The 14,157-nt window shown below is 37.1% G+C and overlaps 1 protein-coding gene across 5 annotated transcripts in view; it reads right to left on the bottom strand.

The window, feature by feature from the left end:
• The window catches only part of taok1a (TAO kinase 1a), a 143,489-nt gene that overhangs the window by 47,851 nt on the left and 81,481 nt on the right, over window positions 1-14,157 (bottom strand). For all 5 annotated transcript variants that reach the window (XM_069910999.1, XM_069910998.1, XM_069910997.1 and 2 more), the window contains exons 3-7: window positions 10,734-10,805; window positions 7,732-7,833; window positions 7,221-7,266; window positions 2,557-2,653; window positions 916-1,029 (exon numbers count right to left, since the gene is read on the bottom strand). In XM_069910999.1, coding sequence (XP_069767100.1) covers window positions 916-1,029; window positions 2,557-2,653; window positions 7,221-7,266; window positions 7,732-7,833; window positions 10,734-10,805 — 431 coding nt within the window. The remainder of the gene's footprint in view (window positions 1-915; window positions 1,030-2,556; window positions 2,654-7,220; window positions 7,267-7,731; window positions 7,834-10,733; window positions 10,806-14,157) is intronic.

Here is a 14,157-nt window from a genome sequence, read left to right as displayed (position 1 = left end):
GTAAGGATGAGAGATTTAAGAGAGACTTGAGGCGTAACATTTTCAGACAGTATTTTGTGTGGAACGAGATACCAGATGAAGCTACAGGAGTGGCTAAATTGTTATATTCAAAATACATTTGGAGAGATAGGAGGATGTGGATCAAGCAGGTAAATAAGACTAGTCTCGAATGCCAACTTGGCCAGCATAGACAAGTTGGCTGAAGGACCTGTTCCGTGCTATACTGCTCTTTGATTCTAATCCTCCACTAATCCCTTTTATTCTCGCCACATTCTCATCCACAATCCCAGATACCACTCACCTACACAGTATGGACAATTTACAGCAACCAATTAACCAGCATGTCTTTGAGTTATGGGAAGAAGCCAGAGCACCAAGGAACCCACATAGTCACAGGGAGGTCGTGCAAACTCTACACATACAGCACTGGATGTCAGGATGACTGGAGCTGTGAGGCTGCAGCTTACCATCTGTACCACTTAATACACGCTGACATTCAATGTAGCCATCCACATCTGTAAACTCTGGTAGGTCCACCACATGAATTAGCAAAATCAATTTATTTACATCTTCACTATTCTCAATCATGAAAAGTGTATAAATGTCAAAATGACAAAGTGATAATTGACATCTTTCATGCTTTTAAAAAATAAATTCATACACCTTATAATGAAGAATAATTACTAGAAAGGAAAAATGCTTTCTGAAACTTGCCAAAGGGACTATGCCAGATTATTAAATCAATGCGATTTCTTCTCTTATGAATGTAACTGTATAACCCATTATTCAGAAGAATACATAATTAAAAAAATATATTTATTAACGTAACAACCAAATAACTTCCTCTGGCATCTGCTTCTGATAATAAAGAACATTAAAGAAGGCGCCTGCTTCTTGAGTAAAAAGATTTCTTACCAGTACGGTGTTCCAACAAATGAATTAGCAGGAGAAACTATGGAAGCAGATCCAAAATCAGCTAGTTTTACTTGGCCTGGCTCTGTCAGGAGGATATTACCTGCCTTGATGTCCCTGGTTACAAAATAAATAAATGGTATCCAATTGTCATCAAATTTAAACTTTAAATATTATTCATAATCAGTATGTAAATTCAAGCAAATATAAATTACTTAATGCTAATATTTCTTAAAATAGTACATGGTCAAAGAAAGTACTAGCCAAGACAGTACTTTGGCTGTGCAGTTTACACGAAATTCTGCCAAATTATTGTCTGTGAACATTTATGTCATAAAATGTATAAAATAAGAATAATAGGGAAAGTTATTGGAATAAAGGGAGACAGGATAAATCTGCAGTTGGAAAGGCAGCACTAGGGATAGTCAACAAGGCTTTGTTGGTGAGGGATCCTCTCTGACTAATTTAATTGTTTTATTTTTAAAAAGTAATATACTGATGACGTTCTCTACAAAGATTTCTGTAAGGCAAGATTCCCCATGGAAGGCAGGTCCAAAAGGTTATGGGATTCAAGGCAAGTTAGCAAAGTCACTGAGACAGAGGGCAATGGTGGAAGGGTGTTTTTTGACCAGTGATGCACCATTACATTTAGAACTAGGATTCTTAGGGTTTCGTGTACGGGAATGTAGAAAGTATGATTAGTAAGTTAACAGGTCGTGTAAGTATTGGTGATGGTGTTGATAGTGATAGTGGTAGTTTTCGATTGCAGAATCAAACTGATCAGCTCGTAAATCAGGGAAGCAAAAGCGTTTGGAATTTAATCCCAATAAATTCTAGGTTGATGCATTTTGGAGGTGTTTTAAGGTTAGGTATGGGCATAGGAAGAATTAAGAACGAGCCTTTGAATCACCAAAGCACAGAAGACTATGAGCCAATTACTGGTAAATGACATTTGCACAAATAGGGACTTGATGGTTAGCAGAGATAAAACTAACAACACATCAAGAGTAACTAATTATCAAATATTAGGCTGTTCTGGTTAAAGAAAAAGACACAAGTAAAGATATAATACTAAAAACCATTGTGGTTTATCCTTGGTTAGCTCATTTTGTAGCTTTCAGTAACGATGGAAATACATTAGATAGATAGATCTTGGCAAAGAATGTAGATATTCAGACCTTATAAGGGAAGCAATTTTCCGTACAAAATTTCAATTTCCGTGAATAGAATAATTTGCACAATCCATTGAGAACAAGTGCATGAAACCACTTTTACTCAGTTATTGACTTCAGGGACATTAAATTATCCAGTATGTATTCATGATTTTTTTTTTTCATTTCATCCCGATTGTTTCATAAGAGCATCTAATTTAAAATTTTACTAGTTGCATCTAGTCTGGTATAACACATTCTTCATCTTAGATAGTGGAAACAGAGACTTCCAACTGATGTTCATTTTTTGGATTTTGGGATCTACAATAGTCTGAGTCATGTTAGGCTACCAGAAGTGCTATTGTACATCAACTCCTACATCATGCTCTTGTGATAATCTTGCTTCAGTGATCACTTTCAATGCAAACAAACAGTACTGAAATATATGCAACAATATTTTCATGTAAGGCATCGATCCTTTGAACAGGCATACCTGTGAATCATGTTGTGAGAATGCAAATAAGCTAATCCCAACAAAGCTCCATGTGTAATGGCTGCAATCTCAATTTCTTGAAGTGGTTTCTTATGAACTGATTGGGGGGAAAAAAACAAACTTTTATACGAATATATAAGGTTGTAAACCACAACATATAAAAAAGTGACAAAAGCATTATGATAAACTTTATTTCAATGGTTCCTCAGGATGTGCGTGAGGTTGGCACCCATAACTGCCTCCTAGAAAAATAGGGTCAGATGCTTCCATGAACTGATTTAGTCTGTGCAATGAAGCGTAACAAGATGTTTCAGGAGAAGGGAGTTCCCAGAATCAGACCTGTCAATGAATTAGGACCAGGTGTGATGTGGAGCAAACTTTCCGACTGGCAATGTTCCCATACTGTGTGGTTAACAGTGTATTCATCAAATCACCAGGATGTGACTGGGCCATCAGTTGTAGAGAGAGGCTGGGTCTTCATTCCCAAGAATGTAAAATCCTGAGGGGCATGGATAAAATGAATGCTGACTGTTGGTTTTCCAGGGATGGATGATTCGAGATCAAGGTGACAGGTAACAAGTTTAAGAGGGACATGAAGGGCAACATTTTCAGAGGGTGGTCTCTATATTGCAAAAGGAGCCAGAAGAAGCTGCAGAAGTGGGTACAATCACAAAATTCAAAAGATATTTGGGCAGATAGATGAACAATGTTTCTAAGAGCATGGTCCCAATGCGACTAGCCAAGAATATCAACTTCGCCATCATGGAGTTAGGCCAAAGGGCCTGCTCTGCATGGCTCTGAGTATTTAATCTGAAAAATATTGAGTTGCTTAAGTGTTTATTACAGCTAGTCTAAGACGGATTTACACAGGGAAGTCTGCAGATGCTGTGATAGCAATACTATACACAAAAGTGCTGAAGAAACGCAGCAGGTAATGTAGCATTTATAGAACATAAAGGGTTGCTGAAGGGCTCAGCCCAGAAACTTTGGTTACCCTTTTCTTCCAAAAGATGCTGCGTTACCAGTACTTTTGTGTATTGCTCATACAGATTTAATGGTCCAAGTTGGAAGTGAAACTGAGCACTACATGATCAAAAGTAAACCTGCTTTTTTGATAATAGAAGACCCATTAATGCATCAGCTGGAGATGGTTTGGTCTAACATGATCAATTTTGAAGGATTGTTCGTCTTTACCAGCTTGATGAATCACTTCTGCTATCCACACCCTGGCCCATCGTTGTCCAGGCCAAGAGACTTGTAAAGCTAATTTCAATTTTACCAGAACTCCATTATTTCAATGGCTGCCCTGAAATCAAATCCAGTGTTCACTCTCACAACCATGGGAATTCTGCTCTTTTGCCAAACATATTATCTGATGTACAAACCAAGCAATCATAAGCGGATTAGTGACGCTCGTTTAATTCTTGTCGACAACGCCTTTCTTCAATACTCCAATTATCAAAAGTAATCTGATAAGGGTTTTTTTTTTTATTTTTCACACCATAAACCACATTAACCATGATACAAACATTTTCCTTTTCAAATATATACAGTGCCATTTTCTCCCCTCTCCCTCCTCCCATCCCACCCTCCCTACCTCCCTCCCCGTCCATTTAAAGTACAAAATCTAAGATACATTAAACCCGTCAAACAATGTAGTCATTCAATAAAAATAAACAAGAAATTCCACTGAGTCAATTCTTTTCATTTCCTTCTCCTTTCGTTAATTTAGGTAGTGAATGTCCCCGGTAGGTTTTCTCTATTGTGTTTCATGTAAGGCTCCCATATTTGTTCAAATATTTCAATATTATTTCTTAAACTATATGTTATTTTTTCTAGTGGAATACATTTATTCATTTCTATGTACCATTGTTGTATTTTCAAATTATCTTCCGATTTCCAGGTTGACATAATACATTTTTTTGCTACGGCTAGAGCTATCTTAACAAATCTTTTTTGTGCACCATCCAAATCAAGTCCAAATTCTTTGTTTTTTATGTTACTTAGGAGGAAGATCTCTGGATTTTTTGGTATATTGTTTTCTGTAATTTTATTTAATATCTGGTTTAGATCTTCCCAAAATTTTTCTACTTTCTCACATGTCCAGATTGCATGAATTGTTGTTCCCATTTCTTTTTTACATCGAAAACATCTATCAGATACTGTTGGGTCCCATTTATTTAACTTTTGAGGTGTAATGTATAGCCTGTGTATCCAGTTATATTGTATCATATGTAACCTCGTATTTATTGTATTTCTCATCATTCCAGAACATAATTTCTCCCATGTTTCCTTTTTTATCTTTATATTTAAATCTTGTTCCCATTTTTGTTTAGTTTTACCATTTGTTTCCTCATTCTCCTTTTCTTGCAGTTTAATATATATATTTGTTATAAATCTTTTGATTATCATTGTATCTGTAATCACATATTCAAAGTTACTTCCCTCTGGTAACCTCAGACTGCTTCCTAATTTGTCCTTCAAGTAGGATCTCAATTGGTAATATGCCAGCACTGTATCTTGAGTTATTTTCAGTTGGTTGTTTTTCCAGACTCTTTTGTGTAGTCTTCCAAAGGCGCTATTTGCCTTGGCGAGTCTGTTGTCTATCTCATTGTCGATCCTTGCATCTGATGAAATGGTGCAGCCGAGATAGGTAAACTGGTTGACCGTTTTGAGTTTTGTGTGCCCGATGGAGATGTGGGGGGGCTGGTAGTCATGGTGGGGAGCTGGCTGATGGAGGACCTCAGTTTTCTTCAGGCTGACTTCCAGGCCAAACATTTTGGCAGTTTCCGCAAAGCAGGACGTCAAGCGCTGAAGAGCCGTTGTCATACCCACACTCCTGTTCGGCTCCGAATCATGGGTCCTCTACCGGCACCACCTACGGCTCCTAGAACGCTTCCACCAGCGTTGTCTCCGCTCCATCCTCAACATCCATTGGAGCGCTCACACCCCTAACGTCGAGGTACTCGAGATGGCAGAGGTCGACAGCATCGAGTCCACGCTGCTGAAGATCCAGCTGCGCTGGATGGGTCACGTCTCCAGAATGGAGGACCATCGCCTTCCCAAGATCGTATTATATGGCGAGCTCTCCACTGGCCACCGTGACAGAGGTGCACCAAAGAAAAGGTACAAGGACTGCCTAAAGAAATCTCTTGGTGCCTGCCACATTGACCACCGCCAGTGGGCTGATAACGCCTCAAACCGTGCATCTTGGCGCCTCACAGTTTGGCGGGCAGCAGCCTCCTTTGAAGAAGACCGCAGAGCCCACCTCACTGACAAAAGGCAAAGGAGGAAAAACCCAACACCCAACCCCAACCAACCAATTTTCCCTTGCAACCGCTGCAATCGTGTCTGCCTGTCCCGCATCGGACTGGTCAGCCACAAACGAGCCTGCAGCTGACGTGGACTTTTTACCCCCTCCATAAATCTTCGTCCGCGAAGCCAAGCCAAAGAAGATCTTGAGTTATATTGTATTTATCTTTCATTTGTTCAAAGGATAATAATCTATTTCCTGAAAAACAATTTTCTATTCTTTTGATCCCTTTTTTCTCCCATTCTCTAAAGGAAAGGTTATCTATTGTAAAAGGGAGTAACTTATTTTGCGTCAATATTAGTTTCGGTAATTGGTAATTTGTTTTAGTCCTTTCTACATGAATCTTTTTCCAAATATTGAGTAAATGATGTAATACTGGAGAACTCCTACGTTGTACCAATTTTTCATCCCATTTATATAATATGTGTTCAGGTATCTTTTCCCCTATTTTATCTAATTCTAATCTAGTCCAATCTGGCTTTTCCCTTGTTTGATAAAAATCTGATAGGTATCTTAATTTTGCGGCTCTATAATAATTTTTAAAGTTTGGCAGTTGTAAGCCTCCTTGTTTATACCATTCTGTTAATTTATCTAGTGCTATCCTCGGTTTCCCCCCTTTCCATAAAAATTTCCTTATTATTTTCTTTAACTCCTTGAAGAATTTCTTTGTCAAGTGTATTGGCAATGCCTGAAATAGGTATAATATCCTTGGGAAAATGTTCATTTTAATACAGTTTATCCTTCCTATTAGTGTTAATGGTAAATCTTTCCAATGCTCTAAATCGTCCTGTAATTTTTTTCATTAGTGGATAATAATTGAGTTTATATAGATGGCCGAGATTTTTATTTATTTGTATACCTAGGTATCTTATTGCTTGCATTTGCCATCTGAATGGTGATTCCTTCTTAAATTTTGAGAAATCCGCATTATTCATTGGCATTGCTTCACTTTTATTTATGTTAATCTTGTAACCCGACACTTCTCCATATTCCTTCAATTTCTTATATAATTCTTTTATTGATATTTCTGGTTCTGTTAAGAATACTATAACATCATCCGCAAATAAACTGGTTTTATATTCCTTGTCTTTTTTTTTTATCCCTTTTATATTATTTTCTGTTCTTATCAAAGTAATCTGATGGTTTGATGATAATTAGATTGGATACGTCCTGGTTTTAATGGACAGGAAATGCCTGGTATGTCTTTTTTTTACAGTATCAGGCCAGTGCCACAATTTTAGAGAAGTGAAAAATTGACTATTTCTTGATTTTTACCCAATATTACACAAATGTTATATTCCCTATTCAAGAAACAATAATGGTTCATGCAGATAATGATTTTTTTTTTTACCTTCCAGAAGATCTGAAGCTGACCCTAAACAATATTCCATAACCAGCTGCAAAAGAAAACAGTTGATAAATCCAGATGCAAACATAACATTTTCCTCATAAACTGATTTTGTATTAGAAACCTAACATGGTTTCTGAAACTATAATTCTGCACTTTTTTAATAAAAGACTATTTTTGATAAAATATTCAATCGTTCGACCACCTTCATTGCTAATCACTGAAATCCAATGCGTTTCGGATTCATTGGATGATTTAAATTTTAAAGAGTCTTCTGGATCATTGTTAGATCTTTATGAACATATCTCCTACACATATCTATAATTTAATCAAGTCATCACTTCTGAATCTATCAAGCTCCTATCACATTGGTGGCTCACACAATGAGGCTTAGATTAACATGCCAATTATTAAATGTTAAAGGCTTCAACAATTGAAGACTGAAGCAAAAGCTGGATGAAATTATTAAAGTTCTTGAAAATTTTTTTGATCGTAAACAAGTTCAATTTCTTACCCATGCTGTATGTTCTCGCAGATAGCAACCTTTGTATTCAATACTATTTGGATGTCTTAACTTCTGTAGGAATTTGACTTCTTTGATAATGTCTTGCCATTTCTATAAGAAATATAACAGTTTATACTGTGAAAACAGTATTTTGAACATGATATAAAAGGCCTTCTGTCAGCATGCAAGATATCATTCAGGCAAATAAATACATATTTTAATCACTTTTTAGAAATGCTACAACATAGTGTAATGTTTGGTCTTTAAATAAATGAGCAATTATTTTGAAATTCTGGAATTTTCAAATGCAGTTCTGAATGGAATGACAAACCACAAATATAAAATTAGTTTTTCAGGACCAGAGCAGATGCACTGCAGAAATTAAATCTTAATATACTCAGTTAAATCTTGTGGAACAAAAAGCAAGTTGTCAGTACTTGCTGCACAAGTTGAAGTCTATGCAAAATCATTGGTTTACTTTTGAAAACATTAAACGCAAAAGTACATTCCATGGAAATGCAGAATATCTCCAACGGCAATCTTCCTTTTTTTTTATTGTGCACTTGCAAGTGTTAAGAGGTGCAATCAGCTTAACACTGCAGTATTATCTAGTCCGCCAACACTATGACAACCACAAATTCTGAACCAAAGATATTATCTAACCTTATGCTTAAATCCACCCTTAGTCATTCCCCTCCCTAACATGATAAGAATCTTTTTCTTTCGTAAATAAATATTTCCAAGCAATCGTTCGACCATCTTTCATTTCTGTTTCTCTATGGATGAGAGTTCATTCTTTCTTCATATTGTTTAGACCTCAAGATGCTTTTTCCCCATTAACAATTTGATACAAATTGAAAATAGTGAATAAACAATATTAAGACAATCAGTTGAAACAAAGCAAGAGGCTCAAAGGAAGTGAGGTGCTGAAGGTTTAGGGTAATAGACCAAGATGTGACTTTGTAGTTAGTTATGCCTCCTCTGTGTTTAGTGGATTTGGTAAGTAGTGGAGGGTAGAGCAAATAGTTGGGTATCAATTCATCAGCCATCAGCTAAATTTCAGTAAAGGTCAAAATATTGATGTTATTGTCAATTGTCCTTGTGGACAATATTCTGGTGTGAGATACGAAAGAAGGACAATGAAGGTCCATAAATCAGCACTGGGTCAAGTAAATGGGAAAGGAAAAAAGTTCTTCAGATTAGTTTCAAAGGCAGTGCAGGGAAGAAAACAAGGCAAAAACAAGTCATTTAACCTAAATTTTAAACAGAAAACAGGATTCTTCTAATTTATTTATGCCCAGAAAATTCAGTTCTCAAAGTGTTTTATAAATACACTATCTGAAATTTTACAGAGTAATGCAAGGTTTTTTTGTAAAAAGGAACACATTACAGGCTGTGATTTGAACAAAGAGTACATCGTCACTGCTCCTTCACTCAATCAGCTCTCCGAAAGTGATGCCAAAATCACACCTCTATCCACTTGCATATTGGTAAATTGAACAAGGTGATTTTTTAACCGATACATCCAAAGAGTTATCCTCCAGAAACCAGATTCTGGTCCATAGGACGATGTTATTTTTAAAAAGTCACAGGATGCCAACATTGAACAACAATGACAAAGGCAATAGAATCTTTAGCAGTGTACCAGAGAATATACTTGCATACAAAGTGCATTCAGCAAAACAAAATGTCCTGATGTAGAAAAAACAAAGTTATATACAAAACAATGTAAAAGCTAACTAAGATTATAATGAATAAATGAAGACTTATTTATTGAACTGTGCTAAATTGTTCTCGATCTACACAATAAAATACATTTAGGGAATAGCATCAACAAGAGAGAAATATCAATGTTTCTAGAAGTCCAAAGATGCTAAATGATGTTTAACACGAGATCACAAAGCATTATTTTCTCTTGAAAAGCATAATCAGCGACAGGATACTGGTCCAAGTACAAGATCCTTGTCAGCTGGTCACAGCTTCAAGCTGAATCAATGCTTGAATCCAATGAGGAATGACATTTCATTGCCATTTATAGGAAACACTGCATTTTCTGGAAACATTAGAGAATTATGGGACCTTCACATTCAATCAAGGCTACTTGGTCAGATGGAAGTGAAAGAACCAGAGCAGAAGCCTAGTCCTCTAACACCTATTTCTCAAGCAAATTGGTTATCTATTTTACTTGTCATGTAAAATGGCTGCTCTTTTTGGCTAGATTATATTATTCTTCAAATATATTAACTGGGTAGAAAGTACAATGGAATCCAAAAGGATGCCAAATTCCTTTAACCTACCCTGTCATTATTACACCATTGACATCCGGATATCATATTAAAAGTCTGAAAACTAGTCTGCAATTTATTGAATCAAAGATAAATGCAAAATCAGACTTTAACAGAAAATTTAACAGCAGTGATAAAGTTTCACTCTGGATAAAGTGTATCAGTGCATTTGACTAAACTGTGAGTTTTAAATTTCAAACAATAATTTGAAGAGATTAGAAAGTGTATCAAAATTAATCACATGAATTTGTTGCATATTTTGAGCACCAAGTACTGTGTTTCTCCATCTTTCACATTTCGGGGGGTATTTCATAACAGGACAAGCAGAGGGAATTGCAACAAACATTTCAGAATACCACCATCGGATGAAAAAGTTCAAAAATCCTTCTTGGGCTCTAACAACTCACCAATATCAAATGATATTCCTAATAAAATAAAGAATTTTAAAAAAATACAAAGAGGAGAAGCTTACTGAATTCTAACTTGGAGGCCTAAGCAAGAAACCCAAGCACCTATGGATATTATTGGCAGGTTCCGACACAAGATGAAAGCACCCCAAATCTTCCAGAATCTCCATCAATGTTTATGACTTCACTTTGGATTTTCTTTTCAACCCTTCTCCACAGTTTCACGATTTTGCAGATTTTTTTATCATATGGACACATATCTTGTTCTTAATTGATTACATGCCAACACATATATCCTCATTTCTTTCAATGCCCTTACCTCATTGGATTGTTTTCCACTATAGGACATTTTCTTGATAGCCACCACTTCATTAGTGCGAACATCTCGTGCCTATAAAATTTCATATCATATATTAGCATGTTTGCTGATAAACTAATTTTAATCACTGAGACAATTACTGTTGCAGTTAAAAATATACCACAATCCAAATTAAACTTTTGAGTATACACAAGTTGCTCTTTAAAACTACAATATTTAAAGTTGCCCCAATTTTCTGTTTAAAATCCAAAATCAAGTGCATTACTCATTTTATTATCATTTAAGTGTATATTTCTCAACTTAATTTTGATACTTTGATGAGAACTTTTGAATTCTTATATTTTATTTTGCAATCTTTAATGCAAAACTTCAAAAACAGCAAGTTATGAATATATCACATAATCTCAAAGAACGGTTATGCGACTTGAATGTGGCTGAAGAACAAGGACCAAAACACAAAAAGGATACTATTAAGAAAAATCTCAGAATTTTTTCCTCAAAATGAGAACAGGAAAAAACAATACAATTATTCAAATCCATTGAATTACAAAACTGTATACAGACCAATAAAATTCTCCTGCCAAATAATTAGCATGACATTGTTAGAGATGGTGGCTTCGCAGAGGAAGCATGATAACTACTGTGGGTTGGTTCCAAAATCACAAACAAATTGGATTGCAAAAAAGACAAGTATTTACATTAAAACGCCAAGATTATAGCTCGTAATCCATCAATAAAGCTGCAATGATGATGCATTTATTCATTGTAGTCGCTGCTGTTTATTGATTTTAAACATGGCAAAAAAAACCTGCTGGAGGAATGCAGCAGGTCAGGCAGCATTTGTTAAGGGTTTGATGCAGGGCCTCCAGTCAAAGTGTTAACAGTCCCTTGACCTCCACAAATGCTGCCTGACCCTCCATCTGGAAGATCGTTGAATACTCTCCCATGTCTTGAAACTGAATACCAAACAATACAAAACAAACCATTTGATTTGCACCTTGTGCATCGCCCTAAAGATTCACTTCCTCCCAATTCATCGCCTTCCCAAGATCGTGTTATATGGCGAGCTCTCCACTGGCCACCGTGACAGAGGTGCACCAAAGAAAAGGTACAAGGACTGCCTAAAGAAATCTCTTGGTGCCTGCCACATTGACCACCGCCAGTGGGCTGATAACGCCTCAAACCGTGCATCTTGGCGCCTCACAGTTTGGCGGGCAGCAGCCTCCTTTGAAGAAGACCGCAGAGCCCACCTCACTGACAAAAGGCAAAGGAGGAAAAACCCAACACCCAACCCCAACCAACCAATTTTCCCCTGCAACCACTGCAATCGTGTCTGCCTGTCCCGCATCGGACTTGTCAGCCACAAACGAGCCTGCAGCTGACGTGGACTTTTTACCCCCTCCATAAATCTTCGTCCGCGAAGCCAAGCCAAAGAAAGAAGAAAACATGTACAAGATGCAATGTGGAAACTTGCCAAGATTTTTACAACACCTTCACACTCATAAATCTGAATCACCTGAAAGGAAAGGGCTGCAGTGCCAATCCCACAGTCAACTCATCGCAAGGCCTACATTTACTTCCCTTCACTTCCAATTCAAAATCTTGGAAAATCCTAACAGCATTATAGGTTTACCTACACCACAAAACTGCAGTTCAGGAAAGCAAATCTAACCAATTACACATTGGCATTAATGCAATACCCTGTAGTTGGGGGAAAAAAATCTTTTTTTTTTCCAGGAACCATCCCATCACCTACTTTTCTGCAAGGTTCTTCCAAGTAACTTCACAGATTTGAAAAAAATCAAGTGTGTCTGGAGTTTGTTTTTTTACTTGTGTTTGCCCAAGAATTGGAAACACAAAGTTGGAAGTTGACTAAATCTACTGCATTCTGTGCTAATTTTGACAAATCTGCTCCACCCTCTGGTTTTCCAGAACTGAATTCATTCAAATAAACCCCAAACCCATAACCACTTTTACATGGAAAAAATAAATATTAATCTTCAATTTTAAATGTTGTCCTTGTCACGTGAATCGTACTGCACCATTTTAGCTTGGATGATGTGTTTATTTGACAAGGAAATAACTTCCTTAAAGTGCTTTTCCAAGGGTCTGCAAAAGGACCAAAAGGAAAGGTTTACTGAATACCATTGAAATCCATCAGTAATAAAGCATTAAAATTTGACAAAAAGAAACATGAACCTTCATAATAAATTACATAACAGCTAGTTTTAGTAAAGATGACTAAAGAAGGAGAGCTGCAAAATCCACCTTGTTCATTCAAGAGAGGAAGTATCATAATAAAGGAATCTTTCTACAAGTGCAGCTGAGTCCACTCAGATACTGATTGAAGGAGTAGATTCGATGGGCCAGATGGCCTACTGCTCCTCCTATTTTATGTTTTTGCATTCCCAGGTTTGGCATATATACTACTCCAAGCCCACAGCTGTGTAGTTAACTCTTAATTGCCAACTCTCATATCCATTGAAAACATGCTTGGGCTGTACCCATTACTTTGAAAGAAAAATTGATACAACTGGAAAAACATAGAACACTATAGCACGGTACAGGCCCTTCAGCCCTCGATGTTGTTCCAACCCATATATTCCTTAAAAAAAAGTAAAAGACCCTCCCTACCCCGTATCCATCTATTTTTCTTCCATCCATCTGCCTGTCTCGGAGTCTCTGCAAGGCATTCCAGGCACCCACAACTCTGTGTAAAAATCTTACCCCTGATCTCACCCCTAAACTTCACTTTGTATTCATGTCCTCTGGTGTTTTCTGCTCTAGGAAACAGGCACTGGCTCTCCACCCTAGCTATGTCTCTGATAATCTTGTAGACCTCTATTAGGTCTCCTTTCATCCATCTAAGCTTCAGCGAAAAGCCCCAGCTCTGCTAACCTTGGCTCATAAGATTTATTTTCCAATCCAGATAATGTCCTGATAAATCTGCTCTGCACCCTCTCCATAGCTTCGACATCCTTCTTGCAACGAGGTGACCAGAAATGAACACAATACTCTAAATATGGTCTCACCAGAGATTTGTAGAATTGCAATATGACCTCTCTACTCTTGAACTCAATCCCCTTATTAATGAAACTCAGCATCCATTGGCTATCTTAACTATCCTATCAACCTTGCGGCAATCTTGAGGATTGTATGGACTTACACCCCAAGGTCTCTCTGTTCATCCACACTCTTAAATAACTGACCATTAACCCTGTACTCTGCCTTCTGGTTTGTCCTTCCAAAATGCATCACCTCACACTTACCCGGATTAAACTCCATCTGGCACTTTTCTGCCCAACTCTGCAACCTCTTTTAACCTTTGGCAACCTTCAGCTCCATCCACAAGTCCTCCAACCTTCATATCATCCGTACACTTATTGACCCATCTTTCCACCTCTTCATCCAGGTCACTTATAAA

This window comes from Narcine bancroftii, chromosome 14 (assembly GCF_036971445.1).
Source record: "Narcine bancroftii isolate sNarBan1 chromosome 14, sNarBan1.hap1, whole genome shotgun sequence".
Taxonomy (NCBI): Eukaryota; Metazoa; Chordata; class Chondrichthyes; order Torpediniformes; family Narcinidae; genus Narcine; species Narcine bancroftii.
This window is presented reverse-complemented; position numbering and strand designations above follow the sequence as displayed.